Source organism: Thamnophis sirtalis, unplaced genomic scaffold (genome assembly GCF_051295495.1).
Source record: "Thamnophis sirtalis isolate CommonGarterSnake01/CBP01778 unplaced genomic scaffold, rThaSir2_p1.2 scaffold_2, whole genome shotgun sequence".
NCBI classification, from domain to species: Eukaryota; Metazoa; Chordata; class Lepidosauria; order Squamata; family Natricidae; genus Thamnophis; species Thamnophis sirtalis.
The window spans coordinates 45,134,641-45,149,490 of NW_028261382.1; the positions used below are offsets into that span (position 1 = coordinate 45,134,641).

The 14,850-nt window shown below is 48.5% G+C and overlaps 1 protein-coding gene across 1 annotated transcript in view; it reads right to left on the reverse strand.

Moving 5' to 3' along the window:
• Window positions 1-5,642: 5,642 nt before the first annotated feature.
• Window positions 5,643-14,850, reverse strand: part of SYVN1 (synoviolin 1) — a 30,466-nt gene continuing 21,258 nt past the window's right edge. The window contains exons 10-16 of the mRNA XM_087705264.1: window positions 13,536-13,652; window positions 12,266-12,429; window positions 10,126-10,278; window positions 9,925-10,044; window positions 9,542-9,728; window positions 8,855-8,994; window positions 5,643-6,787 (exon numbers count right to left, since the gene is read on the reverse strand). Of these exons, the coding sequence (XP_087561390.1) occupies window positions 6,645-6,787; window positions 8,855-8,994; window positions 9,542-9,728; window positions 9,925-10,044; window positions 10,126-10,278; window positions 12,266-12,429; window positions 13,536-13,652 (1,024 nt within the window). The 3' untranslated portion in view covers window positions 5,643-6,644. The remainder of the gene's footprint in view (window positions 6,788-8,854; window positions 8,995-9,541; window positions 9,729-9,924; window positions 10,045-10,125; window positions 10,279-12,265; window positions 12,430-13,535; window positions 13,653-14,850) is intronic.

Here is a 14,850-nt window from a genome sequence, read left to right on the forward strand (position 1 = left end):
AACAAAAAGGCCTTTTTATAAAAAATTCGCGACCGTTTGTTCTAAGGCAGTGTTTCTCAACCTTGGCAACGTGAAGATGTCTGGACTTCAACTCCCAGAATTCCCCAGCCAGCAAATGCTGGCTGGGGAATTCTGGGAGTTGAAGTCCGGACATCTTCACGTTGCCTAGGTTGAGAAACACTGTTCTAAGGAGACGGCAGATGTGTTATTTTATAAGCCAATACTGCCCTCTGCTGGCGATGAAAATGACCCCCCAAAATGGCCTGAAAACCATCCAAAAAACAGCTTGAAGGGAGCCCAGAAACAGCCGTATTTTTTGGCTGTTTTTCAGGCGCTCCAGCCCCCCGTGAAGACCAGCTGGCCGGAAGCTGGCAATGGCACATCTGCCCATAGAGAAGGCTCTGTGTGCCCCCTCTGGCATGCAATGCCATAGCATCGCCATCACAGCCCTATACCATTTCAGACAAATGGTTGTCCAATCTCTTCTTCAAAAAGTTTCTGCCTTGCTCCTTTTTTGCTGGCCCAGGTGGAAAACAAAACGCACTCCAGAAAAATAGCCGTTACCCTTTGCAACCAGAAAATGGAGGCAGTGATGCTTTTAAAAGAGAGACATCTCCCTGATCAAGTTAGTAGACGAGGCTGGGCTGCCCAGTTTCCGTCATGGAAGCTTCTTGTTGTTAGTTGCAAAGTTGTGTCCGACCCATCGCGACCCCCTGGACAACGTTCCTCCAGGCCTTCCTGTCCTCTCCCATCCTCTGGAGTCCATTGAAGCTTAGGCCAACTGCTTCATTGACTCCAGCCAGCCACCTCCTTCTCTGCCGTCCCCTTTTTCTTCTTCTTTTGCCCTCCATTGTTCCCAGCATGAGGCTCTTCTCCAGGGAGTCCTTCTTCCTTCTCATTAGGTGGCCAAAGTCTTTGAGTTTCCTCTTCAGGATCTGGCCTTCTAAAGAGCAGCCAGGGTGGATCTCCTCTAGGACTGACTGGTTGGATGGCCTTGCAGTCCAAGGGATTCTCAGGAGATAGGTAGGTAGGCAGGCAGGCAGGCAGATAGACAGATAGGTAGGTAGAAGGGTAGAAGTCCCCTTCTTCTTCTTCTGTCCTCCATCATTCCCAGCATGAGGCTCTTCTCCAGGGAGTCCTTCTTCCTTCTCATCAGGTGGCCAAAGCATTTGAGTTCCCTCTTCAGGATCTGGCCTTCTAAAGAGCAGCCAGGGTTGATCTCCTCTAGGACTGACCGGTTGGATGGCCTTGCAGTCCAAGGGACTCAATGCAGGAGTCTTCTCCAGCACCAGAGTTCAAAGGCCTCCATTCTTTGGCGCTCAGGCTTCCTTATGGTCCAATCTTCACAGCCGTCCATTGCAACTGGGGAAACCACAGCCTTGACTAGAGGCACTTTTGATTGACAGGGTGATGCCTCTGCTTTTTAGTAGGCTGTCTATATTTGCCATGGAAACTTATGAGACCCAAAGGAATGCAATGTACACATTCAATTAAAATTTATCTCTCCATGTGTAACATAGGAGTTCAAAAGATGCTGAAGAAGAACCAGAAGCATTTTCTTCCCTAAACAATTGCACTTCCTTCTTGTGGGAAAATAAAACATTTTTGAAGGTTCTTTTTTTTTTAATGCCAGCTTTAGTTTGGAACTAAAACTGACTTCCTCATTGGGGGGAAAACTTGTGGTTCTTTTTCCCTTCCCTCAAACACATATTTTTTTCCAGACAAATGTGAGATTCGAGTTTGCCTAAAACAGAGGGCCCTTGCTTTCCAAGAAATACGGCATTGGGAAGACTTGACATGGTGTAGAATAGATGAAGGGTATTCCATATTGGCAACTTTAAGATGGGTGGACTTCCACTCCCAGAATTCCCCAGCCAATGTGCTTTAAGAGGGGTGGGCTTCAATCCCAGAATTCCCCCGCCAGTATCCTTTAAGATGGATGGGCTTTTAACTCCCAGAATTCCCCAGCCAGCATCCTTTAAGATGGGTGGCTTTTAACTCCCAGAATCTCCCAGCCAGTATCCTTTAAGACGGATGGGCTTTTAACTCCCAGAATTCCCCAGCCAGTATCCTTTAAGACAGATGGGCTTTTAACTCCCAGAATTCCCTGGGCATTATGCTTTAAGATGGGTGGCTTTTAACTCCCAGAATTCCCCAGCCAGCATCCTTTAAGATGGATGGGCTTTTAACTCCCAGAATTCCCCAGCCAGCATCCTTTAAGATGGGTGGCTTTTAACTCCCAGAATCTCCCAGCCAGTATCCTTTAAGATGGATGGGCTTTTAACTCCCAGAATTCCCCAGCCAGCATCCTTTAAGATGGGTGGCTTTTAACTCCCAGAATCTCCCAGCCAGTATCCTTTAAGATGGGTGGCTTTTAACTCCCAGAATCTCCCAGCCAGTATCCTTTAAGACGGATGGGCTTTTAACTCCCAGAATTCCCCAGCCAGCATCCTTTAAGATGGGTGGCTTTTAACTCCCAGAATTCCCCGGGCATCATGCTTTAGGATGGGTGGCTTTTAACTCCCAGAATTCCCCAGCCAGTATCCTTTAAGACGGATGGGCTTTTAACTCCCAGAATTCCCTGGGCATCATGCTTTAAGATGGGTGGCTTTTAACTCCCAGAATTCCCCAGCCAGCATCCTTTAAGACGGATGGGCTTTTAACTCCCAGAATTCCCCGGGCATCATGCTTTAAGATGGGTGGCTTTTAACTCCCAGAATTCCCCAGCCAGCATGCAATTCTCAAAATATTGACTTGGGGGCTGTGCCTGCTTTTTGTTCATTTTGGCACACAACTTTCAAAACTCGGGACGATTTAATGAGATGCTGGTTAAATAGGCTAAGATTTAGGTTTATGCTTTATGCTTTATGTTTTCCACACCAGGCTGCTCTGACGTTTAAAAGCCTCAATCCAGCTACCTTGAATTTTCTTGCAGTCTTAAGGACAATTGGTCTCTACTGCTACTTTCCCAGGCCGCCCGGAGAACAGATCAAATTCACCCCACCCTGCCCAGGGTGTGTGACTCCGTCTCGCTTTACGAGCGGGGCTCCCACCCTCGGACAGATGGACAGAGGTTTTTGAGCATATGCCTTTTTTAAAATTGATATCGACATTTCTCCCCAATGTCCTGACCCCAGATCTAACCGCCAAAGAGTAATTCTGTTCACTAACCCAAGTTAACATGTTAGCCCTTCAGGGGGGAAAAAAGGGGGGGACGACAAACAAACAGCACACAAATAACAAATATTTGACTGTTTTTGCTTCCTGGAGGGAGTGTCTGGTTTTTTTAAAGACAGTATTTCAGAAGGGATGCAGAAGAAAAAGCAGCAGGCTTCTTAAAAAAAAAAAAAAGGGAAAAATACTAAAGTTACTGAAGATGCATTGGCAGGAAGGCTGCTTATGCAGAAAAAAGAGCCTGTTATTCAGAGATTGTTTCCCTGTGTGTGGGGAGGGGGGGAGTGGTACAAACAGCAGCAAACATCTGGAAGGAGAAAAATCCCATGCCAGGGGAATCCCTCAACATGAGGTCAGTTGTCTAGAATTCCTAGAGTTCAAAGGAAGAAAAATAAGACCCTGGGAGGTTATCCTATATCCAGACCTCCTTTTCCTTCTCTCTTATCTGATCCCACCTTCATCTCAAGTCTATCCTTCTATCCATTCCTTTCCCTCTGCCCTCCAATCCCTTTCCTCTCCCTTAAGTCCTTCCTTCCTTCCTCCATTTCCCTTTTTCTTTTCCCTTAGTTCTTCCTTCCTCCCATTCTTTCCTTTAGTCCTTCCTTCCTGCCATTCTTTCCTTTCCTTAGTCCTTCCTTCCTCCCGTTCTTCTTTTTCCTAGTCCTTCCTTTTTCCTTAATCCTTCCTATTTTCCTTTCCTTCTCTTCCTTTAGTCCTTCCTTCTTCCCTTCCTTCCTTTCCCTTAGTTCTCCCTTTCCTTTCCTCTTAATCCTTCCTTCCTATTTCCTTTCATTTTTTCCCTAGTCCTCCCTTCCTCCCATTTTCCTTTCCTTTTCCCTTAGTCCTCCCTTTCTTCCCATTCTTTCCTTCCTCCCATTTTCCTTTCCTTCTTTTCCTTTAGTCATTCCTTCCCCATTCTTTCCTTTCCTTAGTCCTTCCTTCCTCCCTCCCTTTCCTTTCTTTTCCCTTAATCCTTCCATTTTCCTTTCCTTCTCTTCCCTTAGTCCTTCCTTCTTCCCTTCCTTCCTTTCCCTTAGTCCTCTCTTTACTTTCCTCTTATTCCTTCCTGCCTGTTTTCCTTTCCTTTTTTTCCCTTAGTCTTTCCTTCCTCCCTTTCCCTTCCCTTAGCCCTTCTTTCAGTGGCGGATTAAGGCTCACCGGTGCCCTAAGCACTGCCAAATCTTGCTACCCTCCCTTCCTTTGTACAAATCTTCGTTTTTTTTCTTTCTCAACTTTGTGGTGCCTCCTTTGGGCCTGGTGCCCTAAGCATGTGCTTAATCTGCAAAACGGTTAATACACCACTGCCTTCCTTCCTCCCCTTCTCCCTTCCCATCCTGTTCTATCCTCTCCTATCCTTCCAAGCCTTTTCATGGCTAAAACCCAAAGGGAAGCCACTTATCAGAATAGGGGATGGATTCTCTCCCTCCCCCCTTCCCCCAATGGGCACCTCTCTTATCAAAGGTGTTTCCTTCCATCACACCTCATTAGGAAATGCTTCATCCTCCACCACCAGCACCCAAAAAAAAAACCCTCTGGGAAAGGCCTATTTTTGTCCAGGAACCAAAACTAAAATGGGCATAGGACCCGGAATCACATCATCTCAGCAATATCAAGGCGGAGCAGCAGAAGCCAAGAAAGCTTTGCAAATAAATAAATAAATAAAGACAGCAGCAAAACCAGAAAGAGCAGGTTGAGCCCATTCAGAAAGAAAGGGAGGGAGGGAGGGAGGGAGGGAGGAAGGAAGGAAGGAAGAAAAAAGGAAAAGAAAAAAGGAAGGAAGAAAGAAAAAAGAAAGGATGGAAGGAAAGAAGAAAAAAGGATGGAAGGGAAGAAGAAAAAAGGAAGGAAGAAAGGAGAAAGAAAAAAGGAAGGAGAAAGAAAAAAGGAAGAAAGAAAAAAGGAAGGTAGGTAGGTAGGAAGGAAGAAAAAAGGAAGGAAAAAAAAGAAAGGATGGAAGGAAAGAAGAAAAAAGGAAAGAAGGAGAAAGAAAAAAGGAAGAAAAAAAAGGAAGGTAGGTAGGTAGGAAGGAAGAAAGGAAGAAAAAAGGAAGGAAGAAAAAAGGAAGAAAAAAGAAAGGATAAAAGGAAAGAAGGAAGGAAGGAAGGAAGGAAGGAAGGAAGGAAGGAAGGAAGGAAGGAAGGAAAAGAAAAATCAGGCTGAAAACCTGCTGGGGAAATGCTCTCAAATCTCTCCAGGATTTGGGTGTGGTTTCCCTACCCCAAACCAAGACCCCCAATTTCTCTCCTTGCTGGCCAGATATCCGAGCTCAGAATTCGGGGCGACAAACCCACACGGCTGCAAATCAGAAGCGGGGAAAATCGAATTTCCGGGACCCATCAATGCCAGCGGTTTCCTACACGAGGTGAAGCCCAGATCTCACCTTGCTCCCATTTTCTTGAGAAATGTTCTTTTTTAAAACTTTTTTTTTTTTGAGAGCGAGCCAAAAAACGAAGCACGGGAGGGGGGGGAAAGATTCAAGTCACAGGTTTACTGCGGTGCAAAATTGCTCAGCTCCATAGAGAGAGACAGAGAGAGAGAAAAAAAAAAGTTGTGCAACACCCCCATTCGTTCAAAAGCTGTGCAATGCCCCCTGTTCTCTGCACCCCCACCCCACCCCACCCCAACCAGGCTGGCTGTATTGGGGGGGGGGGGGGAGGGATCGAAGAGAACAGGACTAAAACTTTCTGCAAGACCAAAAACGATCCAGAGATCCATCTCACCTACCCACCCGCCTTACAAAAATATAAATTCTCCGTCCCGCTCCTCCTTCGTTCTTGCAAAAAGACCGTTTCTTACTTCCCCTTAAGGAAGGGCCCAGCCAAAAACATTACAGGTGGGCAATGCGGTGTCCAGCTTAGGGAAGAAAAAAAAAAAGGGGGGGGGGAGTCACAAGGACCAAAATAGGGTTGTCGAAAAATACCTCTACCCTTGTCAAATTAAAGAGAAATTCTCAAAGCTTAAGAACCACCTCGGTTTTTTAAACAGCGTCTCTCTCTCTCTCTCTTTCTCCCCCTCCCCAAATGAGACCCTCGCCCTCCAACCTCCGTTTCCGGCGAGCTCACGCTCCGTCCGGGTCAAAAACGCAAGAGATTTTGAAACCTCGGGCAGCAGGCTAGGCTGGTGCCACGAGGGCCAGTCTGCGCGGTCTCTGTTATCGTAGAAGACACCGCTAAATTATTCCTCGGAAAGGTGTAAAGCCGTGATTAAAACATGGCCTGTTGTCCCCACCACCACGGAGGTCCTGTAGAACTGATCATGGTCCACGTTTGGTGCCTGAGTTTAAAAGACAGCTGGGTTTTCTTCTGGTTTCTGCGGCCGCAATGAAGAGGAGGAGGAAGAGGAGGAGGAGGGGGGGGCTTGGGTCTTCTTAGATCCGGGGTTTTTTTCCCCCATTTTATTTTGGGGTGGGGCAAAGAGAAAGGGGGAAAAAAAATGTCCATCGGTTCTGGCAAGGGAGTCACGGCTCTGGCTCAATGGGAGGCAGAAGAAGGCAGTTCGAGTTTCTGAAGTCGGCGTCTGCGCAGCTCGGCTGCGTTGGGCTCTTCCGGGGAGGAAGGGTCTCCGTTGAGGCTGGAGGGCTGCGTTGACCCCTCTCCTTGGTCTGGGGATGTATCTGGAAAGGCCAAGGAAAGGAAGAATAATTCGACGAGGGGTTTGGGGGCTCTGACAAAGAGGTTTTAAAAGTGCCTGGTTCCCCCCCCCCCCCCCGCCTTCTTGGTTGCATTTGTTAAAAGTTGCTTTCGGCGCAGCAGGAAGCCCTCAACTTATGACCAGAATGGGCCTGGAGTTACAAATCCCTAAGGGATGGGGTTGCTGAGCGAGTTGTCATGGCACCAGATCTGATTTTACTGTTCTGACCGAGGCTTCTCGAGAGCCTGAAGCCAACTCCTAGTCCCGACAAAAAAACCTTTTATTAATTGACTGTGAATTCTGCTCCTTCACATCCAGCAAAGTCTTTCAAGGGAGGATTTATAGTCACAGACCTTATCTGGCTTGGAGAGCTGCCAGGCCGATCTCTGCAAAGAGGTCTTGGGAGAGTCACGAACCAATGAAGCAAACTAATTGTCTCCTGCAAACCCCACTCCCCTTTCACTCCTCTTTTATTTCCATTCATCGTCAACCTGTGGCCTTACTCCCAAGTTGACCCCTGTTCTTTAACTGTTCCCTTCATCTGGCAGCTCTGCCCATGCGCATACTGGGAAGAGGCTCCAGCTGTTCTTCTGCCCCACTGATGTCTGACTCCGAAGGCAGCTGAGAACTGGCATGCGGCCCTGGCCCCCTTTCTGCCTCCGACACAGAGCCCTCCTCAGAGCCTTCCCCAGACTCCAGGACTGGCCCAGGTTCCTCCGCAACCTCCTCACTGTCCGACTGACCATGAGATGCTGCCACTGTCCTGCAAATGCACACTGGGATTCTGGGAGTTGAAGTCCACACACCTTGACGGTTGCCAAAGGTTGAGAAACGCCCGTGTACAGGTAGTTCTCAACTTACTGTCAGGCCTGCAGTCATATTCCTGTTAGGACCTTTGGCCTGCCACATTCTCTGTTATTTTACTATGCTGTGGGGTAATTGGGAGGTGGGGATTGTATGGAGTTAGATGCGATGTAGCCATAACAACATTCTTTCTAGAAAGCCAAGGTCATCCTTTGTCTTTGCACCTCTGCACCTGACCGGAATGGATGGGTGGAACTGCCAGCGTGGCAGTGGGAGATTGGACCATGGGATGGACTTGTAGGTGTGGGGGGCAAGATGATGCATTAGCAATAGCAATAGCAGTTAGACTTATATACCGCTTCATAGGGCTTTCAGCCCTCTCTAAGCGGTTTACAGAGTTAGCATATCGCCCCCACAGTCTGGGTCCTCACTTTACCCACCTCGGAAGGATGGAAGGCTGAGTCAACCTTTGAGCCGGTGAGATTTGAACAGCCGAACTGCAGAACTGTAGTCAGCTGAAGTAGCCTGCAGTGCTGCATTTAACCACTGCGCCACCTCGGCTCATATGCATTGTTTAAAATGTAAAAATAATAAAAAAATATTGAAAAAAAAAAGATCATGAACTTTCAACTGGGTGGGGAAAACCGGGAAGCTTTCAGATTCGGGTTTTCCACAGATGTGCCAACATGTCTCTCTTCATAAACTGGAACTTAGAGCAATGCTTTGCCTTGGACTCTGATTTAATTTTGGATAATATTTCGAACGCGGACACTTACAACCCTTTGTTTGGTGACCGTTTGAAGTTACAACGGCACTGAAGAAGACCGTTTTTCACACTTAATGACCGTTGCAGCATCCCCATGGTCATGCGATCCAAATTCATACGCTTGGCAACTGGCTCATGTTTACGACGGTCGCAGAGCCTCTCGGGGGTCGTGGGATCCCCTTTTGCGACCTTCCGGCCAGCAAAGTCAACGGGGAAAAGCCCGGTTTGCTTACCAATCGGATGACTAACTTAACAACTGCACCAATTCACTTAGCGGCTGTGGCAAGAAAGGTCGTAAAATGGGGCAAAACTCACTTCACAACCATCTCACTTAGCAACGGGAATTGGAGGCTCAATACTAGCCACAAGTCGAGGACTCCCCGTACTGGAAGGAACGCTGGGGCTTCTACTCCAGACCCCCCTACTTTTCAAGCTCCCCCCCCCCCTTGTCACCACCCGCCTGAATTCAGATGAGGCTACCTGGTGAAGAGGTGCTGTCTGCCGGCTGGGAGGTGGAGGTGGTGGCTTCGCTGGAATTCGATTCAGGGCTAGCCGGGGTCTCGGGAGGGGCCATCGAAGGGGCAGAAGCACTGGGGGGCGTTGGGGCAGCTCGAGGCATCCTGTACAAGAGACACAGCAACCCAATGGGTGGAGGAGAATGTGTTTGCAAACTGTCCAGAATCACACAAGTGTGATGGGCAGAATAGGAATTTAAGGAGGGAGGGAGGGAGAGAGGGAGGAAGGAAGGAAGGAAGGAAAAAAGAAAGTGAAAGAGAGAAAGAGAAGGCAACATCGTGTTTCAATTTAATTGTATAGAATCTGAATGATGTGTGTTTGTATTTTATTTTTATAGTTATAATGTACATTGAAGATGGCATTTAATTTCATTGCATGAGGTAAAATGACAAAGTAAACTTAAGAGAGAAAGAAAGAGAAATAGGGAAAGAGAGAGAGAGAGAGAGAGAGAAAGGGAGGGAGGGAGGGAGGAAGAAAGGAAGGGAGAAAGAAAGGAAGGGAGAAAGAAAGAAAGAAAGAAAGAAAGAGAGAAAGAAAGAAAGAAAGAGGGAGGACATGTGTGAGAGGGAAGGGAAGGGAAAAAAAGAGAGGAAGGGAGGGGGGGAAACACAGAAAGAGACAAAGGGAAAGGAAGAGGAGAAAGAAACTCACCCAATCGTGGCCAGCACAGTCAGATACTGGTTGATCTGGAGCATGGCGGCGTCCAGGAGGGTGTGGATATTCTGTAGGCATTGCAGCCGGGCTTCCAAGTGTTGCCGTTCGTGGCCTTCCATGGCCCGCAACTCCTCCTCAGTCAGCCCTGCAAATCCCGAGGGGGGAACCGGCATCGGAGGGAAGCCTAAAGCAAGGAGAGGAGGGGGACATGGCAGAGAAGGACTCGCCCCCCACAAAAAAAAAAAAAACAGCCCCTCAATTCCCCCCCCCCCCCCGAGGGCAGCAAACCGGGCAATCAGAAGCCGCCGACAGAAAAAAAATGACCACCGATCTCTCCACCCCTTTGCGGGAAGCCACGCCCAGGCACCCTTGGAACGTACCAAAGAGAGGGGGGAACGGCATCCCCATCCAAGGAGGGAAGGGGAAACCCGGCACGGCGGTCCCTGCGGAGGTCGTGGCGTCCGACGTGGTGGCCGAATCCCCGGTGGGCCTGGGGGCGCCTGTTGAGGAAACGCAGCCCTGTTAAGACCCCCCTTGGGTGGCTCCCCAGTGGAACAGCCGACTGTGGGGGGGTGTCTCACCTGCCCCTTGGGATCCTGGCGGGGAGGACGCAGCCGCCGCGGCACCGTCGGCATTGTTGGGGGGCTGGGCGCCCGGCACTGGAGGGAAGGGAGCCATGGGTGGCCACAGAGGGAACATCCCGGGGGGAAACGGAGGCAGCAGGCCTTGAGGGACTGGAGGAAGAGAAGAAGGGCATCAACGCTGCTTCTAAGATAAGCGCTGGAGAACAATGGCCCTTTTATGACTTGTGGACTGCAACTCCCAGAATTCCTCAGCCAGCATGGCTGCCTCAGGAATTCTGTGTTCTGGCTCACCAGCAGAGCTGGCGGCAGATTCAGGCAGTGAGGAGGTTGGGGAGGAACCTGGGCCAGTCCCGGAGTCTGGGGAAGGCTCTGAGGAGGGCTCTGTGTCGGAGGCAGAGAGGGGGACAGGGCCGTGTGCCAGTTATCAGCTGCCTTCAGAGTCAGACATCAGTGAGGCAGAAGAACAGCTGGAGCCTGTTCCCAGTGTGCGCATGCGCAGAGCTGCCAGACGAAGGGAACAGCTAAAGAACAGGGGTCGACTTGGGAGTAAGGCGACAGGTGGACAGTGAATGGCCCCTCCCATAGGGAATAAAAGAGGAGCAAAAGGGGAGTGGAGTTTGCAGGAGACAATTAGTTTGCTTCATTGGTTTGTGGCTCTTCGAGATTCCTGGCCAAGTTCTGCAGAGATCAGCCCGGCAGCTCTCCAAGCCAGATAAGGTCTGTGACCGTAAATCCTCCCTGGAAAGACTTTGCTGGATGTGAAGGAGCAGAATTCACCGTCAATTAATAAAAGGGGTTTTTGTCGGGACGAGGAGTTGGCTTCATGCTTTTGGGAAGCCTCGGTCAGAACATTCTGGGAGTTGAAATCCACAAGTCATAAAAGGGCCATCGTTTCCCACCTTGGTTCTAAGAGAACTGGATCATCCCAGCCATCCAAGAACTTCAATTTGCCATTATTTAAAATTATCCCTAGCCCCCTTTTCTGAATCAGAAAAGCCCGATCTGAATCGTACCTGCGAGACAGTGAAGACAAATGCAGGTGAAAAGATGAAGAACCAGACTACAGACTGCGAGTTCTAGTCTCACATTAGGCACAAAAGGTACCTGGCTGACTAGGGGACAATCGCCAGGAGACAGAGAGTTCTAGTTCCGCCTCTTAGGCATGGAAGGAGGCTGGGTGACTTTGGGCCAATCACTAGGACGCTGAGAGTTCTAGTCCCGCCTTAGTAGGAAATCCAGCTATGGGACTTTGGGCCAATCACCAGGAGACAGAGAGTTCTAGTCCCATCTTAGGCTGGAAAGCCAGCTGGGTGACTTTGGGCCAATCACCAGGAGACTGTGAGTTCTAGTCCCATCTTAGGCTGGAAAGCCAGCTGGGTGATTTTGGGCCAATCACCAGGAGACAGAGAGTTCCAATTCCGCCTTAGGCTGGGAAGCCAGCTAGGGAACTTTGGGCCAATCGCCAGGAGACAGAGAATTCTAGTCCCATTTTAGGCTGGAAAGCCAGCTGGATGACTTTGGGCCAATCACCAGGAGACAGAGAGTTCTAGTCCCATCTTAGGCTGGAAAGCCAGCTGGGTGACTTTGGGCCAATCACCAGGAGACTGTGAGTTCTAGTCCCATCTTAGGCTGGAAAGCCAGCTGGGTGACTTTGGGCCAATCACCAGGAGACAGAGAGTTCCAATTCCGCCTTAGGCTGGGAAGCCAGCTAGGGAACTTTGGGCCAATCGCCAGGAGACAGAGAATTCTAGTCCCATTTTAGGCTGGAAAGCCAGCTGGATGACTTTGGGCCAATCACCAGGAGACAGAGAGTTCTAGTCCCATCTTAGGCTGGAAAGCCAGCTAGGGAACTTTGGGCCAATCGCCAGGAGACAGAGAGTTCTAGTCCCGTTTTAGGCTGGAAAGCCAGCTGGGTGACTTTGGGCCAATCACCAGGAGACAGAGAGTTCCAGTTCCGCCTTAGGCTGGGTGACTTTGGGCCAGTCCCTCTCTCTCACCCCAGCCTACCCCACAGAGTTGTTGTAGGGACTGTCTGGGAAATGTTGAGAGTCGAAATCTGCGCCCCCCCCCCCTTTAAAGAGGATATAGGTGAGAAAGATTAATTAGTCGTAGCAACAGCTGATGAAGTGGGACTCACAGTTGGGCGGCTGAGGCATCAAGGGGGCCTGATGGGGGGGCGGATGCTGCCCTCCTTCCGGCTGCTCGGGGGGCGGCTGCGACTGGGTGGGCAGGGAGGCGCGCAGGACGTCCATCCGGCAGGTGGGGCAGGTCTGCTGGCGCTGAAACCAGGATCGGAGGCAGCTGAAGGAGATGAAGAAGCCCTTGCAGTTCTAATGGGTGAGTTCCAAACTGCCTTCCAGGTCCTTCTCTCCCTCTCTCTCCTTCTCTCTTTCTTTTTTCTCCTTTTCTCTCCTCTCTCATTCTCCTCCTTTCTCCTTTTCCTCTCTCTGCCTCTCGTTCTCTCTCCTTCTCTTTCTCTCTCCTGTCTTTCTCCTTTTCTCTCCTTCTTTCTCCTTTTCTCTGTCTCTCCTCTTTTTTCTCTCTCTTGTTCTATTTTTCTCTCTCCTTTTCTCTCTCCACTCCTTCCCTCCATCTCTCCTTTTCTCTCTTCCCTCCCTCTCTTCTCTCTCTCCTTCTGTCTTTCTCCTTTTCTCTCATTCTCCTCCTTTCTCCTTTTCCTCTATGCCTCTCCTTCTCTTTCTCTCTCCTTCTCTTTCTCTCTCATTCTCTCTCCTTTTCTCTATCTCTCCTTCTTTCTTTCTCCTTTTCTCTCTCTCTTGTTCTATTTTTCTCTCTCCTTTTCTCTCCACTCCTTCCCTCCATCTATCATTTTCTCCCTCCTACCTCCCTCTCTTCTCTCTCCTTCTGTCTTTCTCCTTTTCTCTCTCTCATTCTCTCTCCTTCTGTCTTTCTCCTTTTCTCTCATTCTTCTTTCTCATTATCTCCCTCCCCCTTCTCTCTTTGTCTTTCTCCTTTTCTCCCTCTTTCATTCTCTTCTTTTCTCTCGTTCTATTTCCTTTTCTCTCCCTCTTTCTCCTCTTCTCCCCCTTTTCATTTTCTCTTTCGTTCTATTTCCTTTTCTTTTCTCTTCTCTCCCTTCCTCCCCAATCTCTCATTTTCTCTCTCCTCCCTCCCTCTATCCCTCCCTCTTCTCTCTCTCCTTCTGCCTCCTTTTCTCTCCTGTCTTTCTTCTTTTTTTCCTTTTCTCTCTTTCTATTTTCTCTTCTTTTCTCTCTCCTCTTCTTCTCTCCCTCCTTTCCCCTCCCTATCTCTTAATTTTCTCTTTCTCTCTTCTCCTCCCTCCCTCTCTTCTCTGCCACACACTCCTGCAGACAAATCAAGCTTTCAAGTGCATCCAGATTCACTCGGCTTTTCTATTTAAAAAAAAAACACCCCCCCTCCCCCACCTGGTATGGAATATGTGATTGCATGGCAGGCGTTTCGCACCCATCACCATCTCCTCCCGGCAGATGATGCAAACGTTGTCCATGGCTTGCAGCTCCTCTGGGGTGGCATCAGGGTACCTGAGGGGAATAAAGCCAGACACCTCAGTTCCTTCCTCATCCAGCGGGCCTACAGCTGACCTGGTGGACATTGCGGAGAGCAGAAAGGCTGCCTGGGAATTTTCCTCTGCTCAGCTCTGTGTGATTTCATGCCCTTTCCTTGGGATGGATGGATGGATATATGATGGATGGAGATGAGACAGAAAGAGATGGATGGATGGATAAAGATAGATAGATAGATAGATAGATAGATAGATAGATAGATAGATAGATTGATTAGATAGATAGATAGATAGATAGATAGATAGATAGATAGATAGATAGATAGATAGATAGATAGATAGATAGATAGATAGATAGATATGGATGGAGATAGATAGATAGATAGATAGATAGATGGATGGATGGATGGATGGATGGATGGATGGATGGATGGATGGATGGATGGATGGATGAAGACAGACAGAAAGAGGTGGATGGATGGATGGATGGATGGATGGATGGATGGATGGATGGATGGAGATAGATAGATAGATAGATAGATAGATAGATAGATAGATAGATGATAGATAGAAATAGATCATGGAGATAGATGAAAGAAATAGATCGATAAATATATAGAGAGAGAGATGATGGATGAAGACAGACAGAAAGAGATGGATGGATGGATGGATGGATGGATGGATGGATGGATGGATGGAGGAGGTAGGTAGGTAGGTAGGTAGGTAGGTAGAGAGATAGAGAGATAGAAAGAAAGAAAGAAATAGATCATGGATGGAGATAGATGAAAGAACTAGATAGATAGAGAGATGATGGATGAAGACAGACAAAAAGAGGTATAGATGGATGGATGGAGATGGAGATGGAGATGGAGATAGATAGATAGATAGATAGATAGATAGATAGATAGATAGATAGATAGATAGATAGATAGATAGATAGATAGAGATCATAGATGGAGAAATAGATGCATGGATGGATGGGATGGATGGATAATAAACACATAGATGATAAATGAATGATAGGTAGATGATAACAGACACACCTTCAATTAGGAAATAGATTAGTGTGTGTGTCCGTGTGGGTGTTTTCTCCAGCATAACTCTGGAACGCCTGGAGCAATTTCAACCAAACTTGGTAGACAGATGACTTACTCTCTGGAAACAAATACTGTTGGGCTAAAAGACCCCTAACACCCCTCGGGGATGTGTGTTCTGTT